At 35.9% G+C, this 15,970-nt stretch overlaps 2 protein-coding genes across 11 annotated transcripts in view; one reads left to right on the top strand and one right to left on the bottom strand.

Moving 5' to 3' along the window:
* aralar1 (calcium-binding mitochondrial carrier protein Aralar1) overlaps window positions 1–7,600 on the bottom strand; it is a 27,082-nt gene extending 19,482 nt beyond the window's left edge. Inside the window, exons 1-2 of the mRNA XM_089596769.1 lie at window positions 7,443–7,600; window positions 6,269–6,551 (exon numbers count right to left, since the gene is read on the bottom strand). Coding sequence (XP_089452895.1) covers window positions 6,269–6,313 — 45 coding nt within the window. The 5' untranslated portion in view covers window positions 6,314–6,551; window positions 7,443–7,600. The remainder of the gene's footprint in view (window positions 1–6,268; window positions 6,552–7,442) is intronic.
* The window catches only part of LOC106644524 (protein transport protein Sec24C-like), a 17,416-nt gene extending 1,446 nt beyond the window's left edge, over window positions 1–15,970 (top strand). Inside the window, exons 1-16 of one of the 10 annotated variants that reach the window (XM_089596765.1) lie at window positions 9,155–9,327; window positions 10,748–11,179; window positions 11,250–12,091; window positions 12,160–12,267; window positions 12,345–12,524; window positions 12,606–12,801; window positions 12,873–12,988; window positions 13,068–13,478; window positions 13,553–13,679; window positions 13,765–13,925; window positions 14,004–14,183; window positions 14,248–14,449; window positions 14,523–14,717; window positions 14,790–14,981; window positions 15,052–15,245; window positions 15,328–15,970. In XM_089596765.1, the coding sequence (XP_089452891.1) occupies window positions 10,756–11,179; window positions 11,250–12,091; window positions 12,160–12,267; window positions 12,345–12,524; window positions 12,606–12,801; window positions 12,873–12,988; window positions 13,068–13,478; window positions 13,553–13,679; window positions 13,765–13,925; window positions 14,004–14,183; window positions 14,248–14,449; window positions 14,523–14,717; window positions 14,790–14,981; window positions 15,052–15,245; window positions 15,328–15,468 (3,669 nt within the window). In that variant the 5' untranslated portion in view covers window positions 9,155–9,327; window positions 10,748–10,755 and the 3' untranslated portion in view covers window positions 15,469–15,970. The other 9 variants (XM_014360091.2, XM_089596766.1, XM_014360083.2 and 6 more) reach the window with 9 other exon arrangements.

The raw sequence follows: 15,970 nt of genomic DNA, 5'->3' as shown, positions 1-15,970 counted from the left end.
GTACTATGGTACGAGTCATTCGACTGTACGGACAGGAAGTGTACAAGTGCTGACAGTATATAGAACGCGCGAGATCCCGAGTGCGGCGAAGCGATACAATAGACCCTATGGGTGTAGCGCAAAGAAACCAGCGGCTTAACTTGTGCAACGAAGGGCTATACGTTGTTGCGTGGTAGGCTCTACCGCTATGATATTATTGTGTAGACGTGGTTAAGTCAACAAGTGTGAAAGGAACTTTTTTTTTTTTTTGCGAGGATTCTTTACTGTTATCATTTGTCTTTTCGTTGAAATTGAGCTGTTTCGAAAAAAGTGGCAAATTTATGAGGTGAAGGAATTTTTATTCTTAAATACTATTGATTGACATGGTCAGGAAGAATTATGCTTATGAATAAATGCACGCGCAATTTTTTTTTAAGCCAATTTTTTTTAAAAGAGAATTAAATATTTTGAATTTTTTCGCTCAAAATGTTTTTTTTTTTTTTTTTTTTTTTTCATATTATTATTCAGATCAAAATAAATAGAAAATTTTTTAAGTTATTTTTCTTTTTGAATCATCTATTTTACAATAATAAATTTTGAAATTTTATATATACTATATATTTTAAAATACGTCGAAATACGTGGAACGAATAGTAATAATATTAATCCATAAACAAATTACTGTTAATGTAACCAAAAATAAGCTAAAATAATTTTTAAAATAATCAACAACATTTTTCAATAAAATTGCAAATTTTTCAAGACTTTTTGCTGATAATACATTACAAGCAACAAAAAATAGTTTCATTTTTTAATATTTGATTAAATCAAAGGACATAAATATTAATTATTTTTCAATGCTTTTACGTTCAGTAGAAACGTATAACCTTAATCAATTCAAATATAAAATCGATTGTTAACGATTGAAAATTATCTTTAGACAGTATAAAATTTAATTTGTACTCTCTCATATATAATAATATAAAAAAAAGTAAATTTTATGGTTCAACAAATAAAAAAAAATTTTTCAAACTCATTTAATCGACAATAATACTTTTTTCTATTTTCTACACTTTTTCTATAAATTTTCAATAACGATATTTCATTTTTTACTTATTTGTCAAGAAATTAGGTTACCAGTGACTGCATCATTTCAAAAGTTTCTAAACGACAACGCATAGAAAAACCATATTAATGAAAACGACAACATAAATCTACCAGAAAACTGACGATGTACGTTCTTATCTCAATTGCAGAGCAATAGAGTGTCATAATCAAGTACAGGCGCGTAAGCACTTGATTTTATTTTTTCTTTTGCAGAAAATCCCGGCCACGATAACAAGTGCCGGGATTAACCAATCGCAGCTTTCAGGGAGCAAACAAAAATTTGCTCTCTCTCTCTCTCTATCTTTCTCCGTATGGAGAGGAGAATTTTTTTCTACTCCGAAAAATTCTTCGAATACTGCTTGCGTTTCGATACTTTGTGATAAGAATCGATCGGCGTCAATAATTGTACGATGACACGAAAAATATTCATTATATTCCGTTTGTGGCTATGGCTATTGAGAAACGAAAGTAAGGAGCTATCTGTTTACGATGTAAAAATACTGTTATTTATGTTCACGACAGTTTTTGCTTGTCTAAAGTTGAGATATGGTTTTAACGATATGAGAATTTGACGTAGTTTTGCGAATTGAGTTTCGTATTGGGAACTTATTAATTATCAATTTCTCATATAAATACTCTTGATTTTGATGAATTTTCATTACTTTATATTGTATCAAAATTTGTTACACTCATAAAATTCATACACATAGCAGTGGAGCTCTGAATCAGTCTGTATTGGTTTTTATTATCCATTTAATATATAGGTATATTCCTATGGAAATCTTACCTGGGCAAACTAGCGCCACCCGATGCTAGAAACAAGCCCATTGAGGCAGATTTATCAACTTTCTTATTTGTTTTAATTTATTTTAATTGTGTTCATTCATTTTTATTGTATGATTCTTCATTCAATTTTTTTATTTGTTTTTTTTTTTTTTTTTTATTTATCCATGGCAAAAAATGTATTTTTCGTTTTTAAATATAAAATTGATTTGATAAAAAAAATTGATAAAAAATTGATGAAAAAAAAACCAGAGAGATAAAACATTATCATAATTGTGTCATGATTCGGATAGGACGTATAGGTGAACTTATTTGTCAATAAGCGCTACAGACCCCTGCGAAGGTGATATCGAATGATTCACGCATTTTTCTTTCTCGAATAAGATACATCATCAATAAATCACATGACGCGATAAGCCGCGAGATAGTCACAGCGGCTTCATTTACTTATCTCAATGGAAAAATTGTTTTTTCCTTTCTTTTTTTTTTGTGCAGTTATTCAACGCAATCGACATTAAAAAATATCATGTCAGTTTTAGGAATACAAATAATTTTTTTTTTATACTCCTTATATTGGCTGTACGTATGCATTTTTAGACGAAAATTCCAAGGTCGAATGTAATATCACCGAAACTGTGCAACCGAGCTAATTATAAATATCATGTACACATTTTATTACTCTCCAACCATCCATGCAGTGAAGCTCGTATTTTTTGTCGATCAATGTTTTTCGTCTCAAATAATCGCACACGACCACACAGCCATCGGAGAGAAAAGAGCATTGAAATAAAGCTGTCGATTCAAAGCATGAGGTATACGAGCACGTAACATCCGCGTGCCTGTGTCCGCGCTAATACATATATAAGCACCTATGTGCTGATGTGGGTGGGCTCGGTTCCAATAAGCTTTTGAGACTCGTGCCACGTGCGCTCGTCACTTTCGAAAGCCAACTAGTGATCGAATGATGCTATGAAAGGGCTGACGAAAATCCAATACTTTGTTCCAAATTATATAAAAAATAAATTACGTGTACCACCTGCAGTGCGAGTACGAGTAATACTTGAAAGTTCCACAAAAGTATTTCGAATTCGTGTGTTGAAGGGTCCTTCCAGGCTTTTTTAACGCTTAATGTGAAGAGTAACAAATCGGTTTATTCCTTACTAAAAATTAAATACAACTAACTCGCTTGCATAAGCTGAATTTTGTTTTAAAAAATGACTACGCATTTGCACACATTTGTTTTTGCAGCGCACCAATATTTAATCAATTAATTTGCATAAATTATTTTGTTTCTTTCAATATTCATCTTAATTATCCTCGGGGATCAAACAACAACAGAAATAGAAAGACAACACGTTCATCCACACATATAACTGATCCAAAACTCAGTAGTGACATCAAAAACCACTACATGAACCAAAAGAGGAATCAATGAATCAGGAAAAGGTCCTCTAACTGATCACCATCGATTAAATAAAAAAATGTCTGCTCCTACAAGTATCCAAGAACGATGTACAATTTAGATTGCACGCAACTTAACATATTTGGGTGGGGGTATTTTTTCAAACGTGTTTCATGATAATTTTTTCTTATAATAAAATGTGTTATTTTAGCTCAACAAAATTTTTCCGTCAAAACAAATTTATTCTCTATTTTTAAAGAGAAAAAAAAGTTGTGAAAAAGCCTACATGCGAAAAATTTTATGATATACTTAATAATTAACTTTTGCCTCTAAAAATATATTCCACTTGTTTTGAGAAAAAAATTTTATCAAGTACTGTATTGTAATAGAGGGGATGAAAATAATTTTTTTTATAGAGAAAAACAGCTAATGATTCAAATTTTCGGAAAAAGCTTTTAACTTTGAAGTATAAAAAAAAAAAATAATAATAATCGTGCCCAAAAGTATAAAAGATATTACAAACACGCAAGTAAATATAACAAAGCGCATCGCGAAAAGAAAACGTGTGCCCTGGCATGGTTGGCATGTAAATATTACGCGGCAAAGGCGAATAATCGTATACAATAATAAAACGTACAGTATACGTGTCAAATACAATCGCACTCTTATTTTAGCGCCGATCTCCCCCCCCCTCGAAGTGTATTCAAGGCCCATCGTCATCGTAGTCTCTCTCACAGTATTGTCACGTCTTCGGATTGTCAACACCAACCGAGGGGCTCTTGTCAGGTCCACCTCGTTTGGAAGGAAAATTCCTCTCGCATGTTTTTTTTTTTTTTTTTAATATATACATATATATATATATATATATATATATATATATATATATATATGTATGTATATTTTTTTTTCTTATAAAATTCAATGCTGTGATGTTAAAATCATGGTTCGCCAACTCTACTGAATTAGGACATTTTTCTTACAATCATCTATAGAGTACTGAAAATTTAATTTAACACACAAGCGAGTTACATATTTACGATTTGATGTATATTTGATTAAATAATTGATAACAGATAGGTTCTGAAGGTGTTGAGATGAATTATTACGTCCAAGAGTCGGCATTGAAATAAATCCTCAAACTTTGGTACATGCAGTCATTTCAAAGGTTTTAGTCAACTGTACGTCGATATTTTGTAATTTAATCACACGCGTAAAGACGACCACAAAAGTTGAAGGTGGTGCATCCAAAACTTTAAATCAAATTCATGAATTTGATAATGGATAATAGAAATGTCATATTAAATGATTACATGATCAAACGTTTGTTTTACGTACGTTTCACGTGATTGCTCTCAGTTGACTGTCCGGTGTACTTATCAACGATGCGCCCATTGTCTCCCACGTATAAAAACCGAACAATCGCGGAGCAAGGGAAGGAAAAAAAAAACTTCTTGCAAAGGACAACGTCAATCATCATCATCAAGGACCTTTTTGTTAAAAGTACCTACAATTTCCAAGTGCACAGCGCAAAACATATAATGGCTCTTCGATCTAAAAAACTCGAGCGAAGGGCAAACTCGAAAGACACGAGGGTCTTCGTATCTCAGTAAACGCAATCTGTGGTATCATAGGTCGTGGCGTGACGACTTGTCGTTAATTTACATTGTCGGGCAAAAAAAGGACAAAAAAAAATAATTTCCAAATCGATCCAGGGCTACGATTACTGTGTACGCTCCTGAGACCACGTGACCCAATTTGACGGCTAAAACTTTTATCGTACATTGTCTGTGTGAATTACATCGATGCGCGCGAGTGAAAATGAGGAAAATTTGTCAAAGAACTCTGCGTGTATGAAATTCGCGTGACGAGAGAGTCTCGGCGCCGCCAGTGCGGTGAGAGTAGCCATGCGCACTCGAAAATCTAATATTAGCGCACAGCCGCCTGTTGGAATTTCCTCGACGATGTGTACGTGTGGGTGTAACCATATTATTATTATATGCTTGTACGGCTGTGCAACGTGGTGTTTTTAATTTGCGTGTGTTATTGTTTATTAATTTTTTTTTTTTATTTTCGATTTTCTGTCTTGGTTCCTCTGTCACTTATGGTAAAAAGAATAAGATTGATAAATCACAGCGACCCTGGGATGAACTTACGATAGAGCTTGTTTTTGTGTAATTTTTAGTTTCCATGAAATATTTTTAATTTTCAGTTATTCATTAGTCCACACTACGTTGTCAATATTTTAAAATGGATTTTTTTTTCTTTTTTTTAGAATTTCATTCGAAAAACCAATATATATTATTGTAGAGCAGTTAAAAAAAAAAAATTAAAAAATTAAAAAATCTGACAATTGAATTAAATTAATATCACATGCTTGCACACGAAAAAGATAATCACCGGATTTTTTTATAGCAATTGAGCACACCAGGCCCATCAGAGATATCCCAAAATTGTTTTAAAATATTAATTTAATCGACTGTACCAATATTATACTAGTAAAATCGAGCTTTTTCAGTTATCCTAATACACCTGTCATCACGTATACTTGGCGATGCTGGTCACGAAATTCATCGTTCCGTTCGATTTATATTATTACCACGGGCCGACAGATTCTCGAGCATTGGCAATAGATCCAGGTAATCCAACCACGTATTGTAAAAAAAAATGTCATCGATGCTCAAGGAAAAAAAAAAAAAAAAGAAAAAACGCTCTCGATTTCTGTACGTCTACGTCTAACGTACACGTGCCACCCTGACGTAAGTATATACAGTGACGTTCCAGTAAAACCCGCAGGGCGCAGGATCGATAAAATTCTCTCTATACATCTTTGCGTTGTACACATAATCCATAACCTACTCTGTTGCGGTACACCCGCTATATACCTTTGCCTTGGCATACGTTTTTCTCTCCTCTATTCCTCTCCCTCTCCAAGGCACGCACGCACGAATACACAAAATTTCACAGGCGAAAAAAAAAAGGAGCGCAGGTATTACGTACCTCTTGACTGGACGCGCCTGCGAAGACGAGCAGCTCCCTCAACATTCCCAGGGGCGATTATCCTCGATAGCTTTCTCTTTTTCCTTCGTTCTTCCTTTCTCAGGCACCGTTCCCTCCTCCCTCTTTTTCTTCCTTCTTCGAAAAAAAAAAATCACTCCTAGGACTACTATTTATGCTATAGGTGGGTAGGCACACGGGAACAGGTATGTAGATGTATAAATACTTATATCTGCACTATTTTGTTATATTATCTTTTTTTTTTTTTTTTATTGTTCCGTTTGCTCTGCAAAAGAGAAAATTCATCCACATGAAACACCTATACACATAATATTTGCTTACACACACAAAACGTCAACCCTCCCTTTCCAATCAACCCTTGGCGCCAGTTCTGCTCTCCAAGCCCTCTTTGTCAACCATATATACCTATTCATCCCTCGATACGCTATCGTCTCGCTGCTGATTCATTTTTTTTTCTTTTAACCATGAGTACGCGTTAAGCTCTTAATTAACATGCTAGTATAATATAATATAGACGGCTCGAAGGGAGAGAGACGTCAACAAAGTCTTTTTTTTTTTCTCGAGCTTTGCACCCATGTGAGTAACGCTGCTTTTTTTCAGTTGGAAACAAAAATGTGACAAGGGCTCGAATGATTTGCCCTCAGCGTTACAGTTGGGTGCAAAACGATGCACGAGAGCGTTTTCAAACACATTTTCTGAGTCAGCAACTCCCTTCTTCGAGCCGTCGATATTTATAAGTTTACGAAATCACGAACAACATAAATAGATCAATTAGAGAAAAAAAAAAAAAAAAAAAAAAAAAAGAGGGCACGTACAGGTACGTGTATAGAGATAAAACTGATGAAACAATTATGTTATTAGTGACAAAAAATTACAATGATAATAGTAACAAATAGGAACTATTGGCCGTGTACACGCGCTTGTTTGTTTCTTCCCCTCCCCCCCACCCAGACCCACTGTGCATGTCATGCGTGGGTATGTATGTATATTTATGTGGTACAGAGGGTGGTGCACCGAGTCCCAATGCAGCTCCGTACATGTGTATACACTGATGCTGCAATAACAAGTGGTTTGTCCCAATATTGCAAGCACGCACCCACGCACTTTTTTTCCCCCATCCAAACCACCAATGTGTACAAAAATGGTAAAAATGTACCTGAATACGATATATTTCACTGAATAGTCGTCTTTGCTCGCGACGTACAAAGAGGAGCAATTATTATGCGAGGCAAATAACAACAAGAAATATAAAAACCATCCACTATAGAGAGAGAAACGCGTTAACGAAACATCCGCGTGCCACAACTATACGTTTATTATTGTTATTGTTATTATGAGCGTGTAATTCCGTCTGCGAGACGTCGCTCTCCGGTACCTACTGTCGGCTCGCCTCGAAAGCGACGCCCGCGTGCCCGTGTTCGGTTTGTTCTTCTTTTTTTTCGGCATCGCAACGTGCGCTCCTCTTCTGCGCCGTTTCGCTCCCTCTATCCGATATATTTGGCCTACGTGTATGGGGCACACGTGCCATCTCTATGGGCATACATAAATACGTGGTAAACAGGTAAAAGCTAATTTACCAACGAGCGTTTACGTTTGTCGGCTAAAGGGTCTCGGGGGGATCCGGTGCACCCCGTGCTCGAATAAGGGAGGTATGGAGCGCATTTTGCTATTAAAAAAACAAATAGTTGCTTTCTCAAAGACAATCTCTCGCTTGAACTTTGTACAAAAGTATGAGGGGGTGTGAAACTTCATTGGGGATTGTTCTCAAAAACTATTAGATCTGCCGTCGTCGCTATCGAGTTTGATGACGTATGTGCAATTAAGATTAGTTTTTGTTTGTTTTTTCATTTAAAATTTTTTATTTCCATGTCACGCGTGTGATTTGAAAACGTGATTTTATCAACGAGGGGCAGTAACGGGAGCTGCCTTTTCGACGGCAGTAAACTCGTAATTGCGTTTAAAAAATATTATGGATGAAAAAAAATATTCAACCAACTGACATTAAATTACAAATGTGGAGTCGTGGTTATGGAGAGAATTCGATGAAACAGCCATTAACGAGGGCAAAAAGGGGCGCGTGATCGTCCATACTCGCATTTGAGTAGATCAATGCCCGTCACGTCAGACGGACCGTCTGGCCACGTGTCTGACCCATAACACGGATGCATCTACTACTACTTGAATTACTAACGAGGGATTATGTTGTATCGATTTTTCTCTTGTCATTTTGCGATTGTGGACTAGTATTGTTTATTTATAACATGCACCATAAAAGTAAAAAGATTAATGTGTATAGGTTACCTTTACAATGTACGAGGTTTGGTGAAATATTTCAAGTTTTTCAATACCAGAAAAAATTCAATTATTTCGTTGAGCCAAAATTAAACATAGATGCTTTTATGGATCATTGCAAAATGGCTAAAAAAAGATACAAGTATGTCGCAGTGTGCAGTCCTTATCATTTCATCAACGCTTTGATAATTAATCAATTAAACAATCATCTCGGACTTACTTTTATCTTAGATCGCTTATAAACATGTTATGTACTTATTCAAATGTAACGTCAATTTGTACATAGTATACATTTAAAATACGTTTAATAGCCCGAGGGAGCGATGCTCTATACCTTTAGATTTTATCAATTAAACATTTAACTTGCAAAAGTAGAAATACATAGGAAAAATATTGTCAATGTCATCACGCGCTTCTTCAATTAGCAATAATAAGTAATACCGCGCTTAATCTTCTTCCTCTTTCTTACCCATTTTCCTCCTTCCACCCGTTCATGTATATGTATATATATGCTCTGCCAAGTGATCCCTTCCCCCTCTGGTTCTCTGTGATTTTTTTATTGTATTCTCCTCCCCTGGCTCATCCACATTTCCCTCCATCGCATACATACTTTTACAATACGTGCACTCCGCAAGTCCGCAGTTCTGTTGATTCTTGATCTAACTGATGTTTACCTAAAAAGCAGATTGTGAGCGAGATGGTTTTTGCCCAACAGAGAGTTTATGTCAAGATATGCCTGTGTATCACATGTAAATAACAGTAATCAGGTCGACGCCTATAACGACTCTCTCTCTCTCTCTCTCTCTCTCTGGGTCTCGCAGATAACATGTCGACTCGTACACCTAGCCTGGATACTTAGCAGTTTGCAACAATAATTTTTATATTGGGGAAAAAAGAAAAACTACACGCGTAAGTTGTATTTTTAATACGTTCTCTTTTTTTTTTTTTTTGTTTTTTTTTTTCGTTTCAAATTCGATGCCAAATTGTATTTGTTTGCTGCTTTCCTTACTTTAATTCTTATAATCATTTAGTATCGTTTCGCGTATATGATTTCGTGGACACTTGAGTGTAATATAATGTCCTTGGCACGTATTAACATGAACTTAACTTACGTGTGCAAAGATTACGAGGTGAATTATCAATATTCACATTTGAGTGTATTGGAGGCTTTTTTTTTTGGAGCAATAAGCAATACCAACTCAATCATCAGCTGCATGCTGCACACGTACCTATATACACACTATATATATAGTCAGTCCGTAAGTAATATGTCTCTCTCTCTTTTTGTTGGATGCGTAGAGTTTTACTTATGATGTGAGGTGTTCTTTAAGTATTTGTATCTACTTATCGTATTTGTTTACGCATAGTCTTTGTTTATTACAAGTGTACAACTACAAATCAGTTTCAATTTGACGTTTGTCGGTTCATTATACTTGGATGTAAAATATTCTTTTTGCTAGTGAACAAGTGATACGAAACAAGTTTGTTACAGCACAGTTTTAAGAAGTGTCATTATTATGCATGATTGTGAATAAGGTATTCTTGCATATAACGTCACTTTGGTTATCATGCGCTTAAAATACTGTGTGTTACGACTCAAAGATTGATATAATTAGTGATTATAAATTATTTGGGATCTCAATACTTTCTGCTAGTGATTTTATTTTCCAGTTTCCACACACATCCACTAAATCACTTGACTTTCTAAGAGTTTTGTTTGCATAAATTCGTCATTTTGGAAAATCTTGCTGCGAAGTGGATCTGTAATTTGTGTAACAGTCTGTAGCATTTATATACGATTAACACTGCATTTTAAAGACTTGACTTTAACTTTTTAATGTCCTACAAGTTATAGGTTACTTTGACTTAATAAGATTTATTTTTTGTCAGATTTAAAACTGGATTTTTCTTTAACGAGATTTTCAGTAGTTTATTCGTTCACTTACTTTTAATATATTAGCCTGTTGTGTTAAAAGACAAATTCTACATGCATTCAATTAAATGTATGCTTTCGTTTTTCATGACTCATTGATATTGCAAAAAAGAGATGAAACAAAGTAATTCAGCATAAATTGTAGTTGCTATGGTTTCATTTTTAATTTGTGCTTATAACGATAAAATAAGTTTGTTTATTAAAAAAAAAATTAATGGTTTAAATTTTTATTACAGACTAAATCATGAATCCCCAATACATGCAACAGCAGCAGCATCCACTCTACGAACCTTCTCAGATGAATCCATCCTCATACGGTGAACTCAATGCCAATTTACCCCAAAAAAGTTTACACGATTTGCACTCTTATCCTCCGCAAAAACAACCACTTGGTCCACCACCCAGCAGTAATGCTCCACCAACAGCAAAGTCGCCTTATTACATGAACGATATTCAAAACCAAGCAAATAACTTTCACAATGGGCCACCTTTACCACAGTCTAATCAAAATCATTTAGAGGACCAAATTTCCGGCCTAAGTTTGAGTGGTCCACTGAGGCCTCCATCTTCTCAAAATTATGCCTCACAGCTTGACAAAAATATACAATCAATACCTTTTCAACCGACTGTAAATGGAATTAGTAATCAAAATCATCCTCCTCCACAAGGTAATAATTAATTTAACTCGTGTGAATTTTATTTTTTATTAATCAATAAATAAAATAAATCGGTGCTCAGGTGATTTACCTTCAAATAAAATGCCAATGGAACAATCTAGTCCACCATTACTCCAAAGGCCAGCAACTGCTCAACAACAAGGACCTCCAGCAGCTCATCCACCCGATTTCATATCTCCCTATGGACCCACAAGTGGAAGTCAATTTCCAGGACAACAACCACACACTGGACAGCAATCAACACAAGGACCAAACATTCCCAGAAGCGCACCCCAGCCTTCTCCACCCAATACAAATTATCAAGATCAAGTTTCCAGCCAAAATAGGATGCCTCCTCTGTCAAAACCCCCCACAATGCCTCTGAGTTCCTCAGCATCTAGCAACCAACAACAGTCTTACGGAGCACAACCATTGCAACCTCAAGGTTACAACATGGGTAAACCACCACTCGGAGGGCCTCCAATGCAAAGTGCAAAACCTCAAAGTCTACCTGGTCCTCCATTAGCAAGCTCTTATGACTCTGCTCCACCAATGACCAATCCACAGAATTTATCGGGACCTCCTTTGCCAGGGCAGACTCTTCAAGGTTCCCCATCTCTTGGTCTTCCACAGGGCTTACCCAGACCTCCACTGCCTGGTCAAACTGGTCATTTACCGAGTCCTGGAGTACCTACCCAACAAAATTTGACTAACTCACTGGGACAACAAAATGTTGCTGCAGCTCCACAACCAGCAGGACATGCTCATTCACAGTATCCCTACAGCAATCAAACTTATGGACAGCCGCCGCTGTCTCGTTATTCCCCAAGTCCCTCTGCAAACACAACCAATGCCTACAGTCATATGAATCAGCATTCTGAGCCTTCCTATCCCCAGGGTTTTCAACCACCAAACCTTGTTCAAGTGAGTTATATATCATATTTTTACTGTTATTTTTAAATTTTTATTTAAAAATTACAAATTGTACTCAGAACATGTACACCAACCAAAATCAATATCAAAGTGGGGTGGGAAGTCCCACAGGAGGATATGCTCAGTCTCAAGCAAGAAGACTCGATCCTGATCAAATGCCTAGTCCCGTGAGTTATTTATATACTGAATAGTGTTTTTTTTTTTTTTTTTTTTATTTATGAAATTATCTTTATGCACAATTTAGATACAAGTCATTCAAGATGATCAAAAAACGAAAGGCGGAGTTTTTGCAACGAATCAAAAAGGATTAGTTCCACCTCTCGTTACCACTAAATTTGTTGTTGAAGATCAAGGAAACGCCTCGCCAAGATTCGTCAGATCAACGATGTACACTGTCCCTACAACGGCTGATATTATCAAACAGGTAAAAATTCATTCGTTTATTTATTTTTTGTAAATAAATTAATCGTATCTCGGTAATAACGCGATTCAATGTTTCCATTAGACTCAGATTCCATTCGCTCTTGTACTCAGCCCAATGGCTCAAGTGGAGGAAGGTGAATATGAGCCACCAATTGTAGATATGGGAGAACTCGGGCCAGTACGATGCAATCGTTGCAAAGCATACATGAGTCCCTTTATGCAATTCATTGATGCAGGTAGACGATTTCAGTGCTTGTTTTGTAAAGCTACCACAGAAGGTAACATTGAATTTATTTACAATCGATTCTCATGAGTATTCCCACCATCATTTATATATTGATTTTAACAGTTCCAACGGAATACTTTCAACATTTGGATCACACTGGTCAAAGAATGGACCGTTATGAGCGTCCCGAATTGATACTTGGAACTTACGAATTCACAACGACGCAGGATTACTGCAAAGTACGTTAACTATCATTAAGTCGATCAATATCTACCACAGTAATAATCATTTTTTTAAAGCAATAATGTAACTTTGTAGAATAACACGCTACCAAAACCACCAGCAATTATTTTTATTATCGACGTCTCCTACAACACAATGAAATCAGGCTTAGTGAAGCTACTCTGTGCTCAAATGAAAAAAATCATTCGCAATTTACCAGTGGATGCAGGCCAAACCAAATCCAATATGAAAGTTGGATTCATCACGTACAGCAACACAGTGCAATTTTACAACATCAAATCAAGTCTTGCCCAGCCACAAATGATGGTCGTTGGCGATGTGCACGATGTATTTATGCCTCTTCTCGATGGTTTTCTCTGCGATCCGGAAGAAAGCGAAGCTATGATTGATAGTCTTATGACTCATATTCCAATAGCGTATGCGGAAACTCGAGAAACGGAAATCATTCTTGCACCGGCTATACAAGCTGGCTTGGAAGCCTTAAAAGTAAGTGGCTGAATGTTAAGTGTTATTTTTCGGACGTAGAATCGAGTGGTGACGCAATTGTTATCACTTTTAAGGCATCTGAGTGCAGTGGCAAGCTAATGGTATTCCATTCGTCGTTACCAATTGCTGATGCTCCAGGAAAACTTAAAAACCGGGATGACCGAAAGCTCTTGGGAACAGACAAGGAAAAAACCGTCATTGGTAGTTTGTTTCACTGATGAAATTTCTTTAATTGACATACAATTTACTGTCCCAAAAATATAACCAACTTTGTGCGTTTTTTCAGCTCCGCAAACTAACTTTTACAATAATCTTGGTCAAGATTGCGTAGAAGCTGGCTGTAGCGTTGATTTGTTTGTCTTCAACAATTCATACATCGATATTGCAACTATTGGCCAAGTTTGTAGGCTAACTGGTGGTGAAGTGTACAAATATACATACTTCCAGGTACATAAATACTTGTATGTTCTATTCCATTGTAAAATTTTGCAATTTATTTATTAAAAATATTTTGCCTATCTATAGGCCAATTTCGACGAAGAGAGACTGATCACAGATATTATAAATAACATAAGTAGACCCATTGCATTTGACGCAGTTATGAGAGTTCGAACATCTACAGGTGTCAGGCCAACCGATTTCTATGGACATTTTTACATGTCGAATACAACCGATCTAGAACTAGCTAGTATAGATTGTGATAAAGTAAATATTTTTTATTCTTGTACAATTATTCTTGATCCTAAATTTATCGCCAACTTTACAACAGGCTCTTGCCGTGGAAATCAAACATGACGACAAATTGGCGGAAGATGAAGGTGTGTATATTCAAGCTGCATTGCTGTATACATCCTGCAGTGGAATCCGAAGATTACGGATAATCAACTTGAGTCTAAAGACCTCATCACAGATGGCCGAACTTTACAGATCTTGTGATTTAGATGCCATTATTAATTACCTTTCCAAACAAAGTCAGTACTTCACTCCACTCAATTTTATTATACTAATTTTCACACAAAATAATTCGGTTTTTTATTCCTAAAGGTGTTTTCAAATTGGTTGATGCAACTCCAAAATTAATTAAAGACAGCTTGATATCAAGATGCGCCACTATTCTTGCGTCTTATAGGAAACACTGTGCGACTCCATCAAGTGCTGGGCAGTTGATACTTCCAGAGTGCATGAAACTATTGCCCCTCTACATAATATCATTACTAAAGAGCGATGCCCTCACAGGAGGTAAACAATCAAACTGTATGTCTTGTGAGTGAATTCTCGATTATTTAATTGTCGATGTTGATGAAATTTCAGGAAATGGAATAACGATCGATCAAAAAGTCTACGTGATGATGGCAATCGCGACAATGCCGATCAGCGAGTCTATCGCGCACGTTTATCCCCGTCTACTTCCTTTACATGACGTTGACCCTACGGAGGGAGACTTGCCACCTATGCTGCGCTGTTCCATTGATAAGTTTACCGACGATGGAGCATACTTGTTAGGTAAAAGAAAATTAACAAAGAGCCATTGCTCGTAGGCCAGTTAAATCATCTGAAAAATTTCATTCTGCAGAGAACGGGATTCACATGTTTTTATGGCTGGGCTTGAATATTGCCTCGCAATGGGTACAGGAAGTATTTGGGGTCCCATCAGTTGTTCAGGTTGATACAGACAAGAATTTCATTCCTCTGCTGGATACTCAATTGAACGAGCGAATCAGAGATATCATTAGCCATGTACAGAGCGAAAGACGTTATTGCATGCGGGTAAGTCAATAGGATTTACAATTTTTTTTTTTTTTCTTACAGTCAGAACGTATTGTAAAACATTTAATATTTCTTACAACAGCTGACTCTAGTGAGACAACGGGATAAGATGGAAGCGGTCATGCGTCAATTCTTGGTCGAAGATCGAGGCATAGACGGTAATCCGGGATATGTAGACTTTTTGTGTCAAATGCACAGGGAAATCCGAACGCTTCTTAGCTAGTGTAAATTAAATTAAATTTTTAAAACTAAACTCTCTAAAGAAAATTTAAAAAATTAATAAATAAAAAAAATCAATTCATTTGGAGTAGTGTGTAATAAAGTTTATTTGTGGATGCATGAGTGAAATAGAGCGGTTGATTTATTGCGAGAGAGACTAAAATGAATAAAAAGGGGAAAGGAAGTTAGAGCACGCGTTAGGATGATGAATGGGTGAGGAGTGGGTTATTTGTACAAGAGTATATTTTAAAGGATTACTGTATTATTGTACTGCATATTGTGTCAATAGCTTTGTTATCGTCTATTATTAGTACGCTGATTGAAAACTAATTGTTAATATGTAACAAAAACAGTTATAAATTTATACACCAAGCCAAAAGTGTTAATGATCAATCCAAGTGCATTAATTGACCTTATAATTTTAAGTCTCTATTGTACCTAATTGTATATTTCTTGAATTTTAGTATGTCCTGTATATTAATATTAAATTACAGTTTAAAAAAAAA

Source organism: Copidosoma floridanum, unplaced genomic scaffold, assembly GCF_036245765.1.
Source record: "Copidosoma floridanum isolate Cflo_tuat_1 unplaced genomic scaffold, Cflo_Japanese_pri ptg000030l, whole genome shotgun sequence".
Lineage (NCBI taxonomy): Eukaryota > Metazoa > Arthropoda > Insecta > Hymenoptera > Encyrtidae > Copidosoma > Copidosoma floridanum.
The sequence above is the reverse complement of the archived record's forward strand: the minus strand, read 5'-3'. Positions and strand labels throughout refer to the sequence as shown.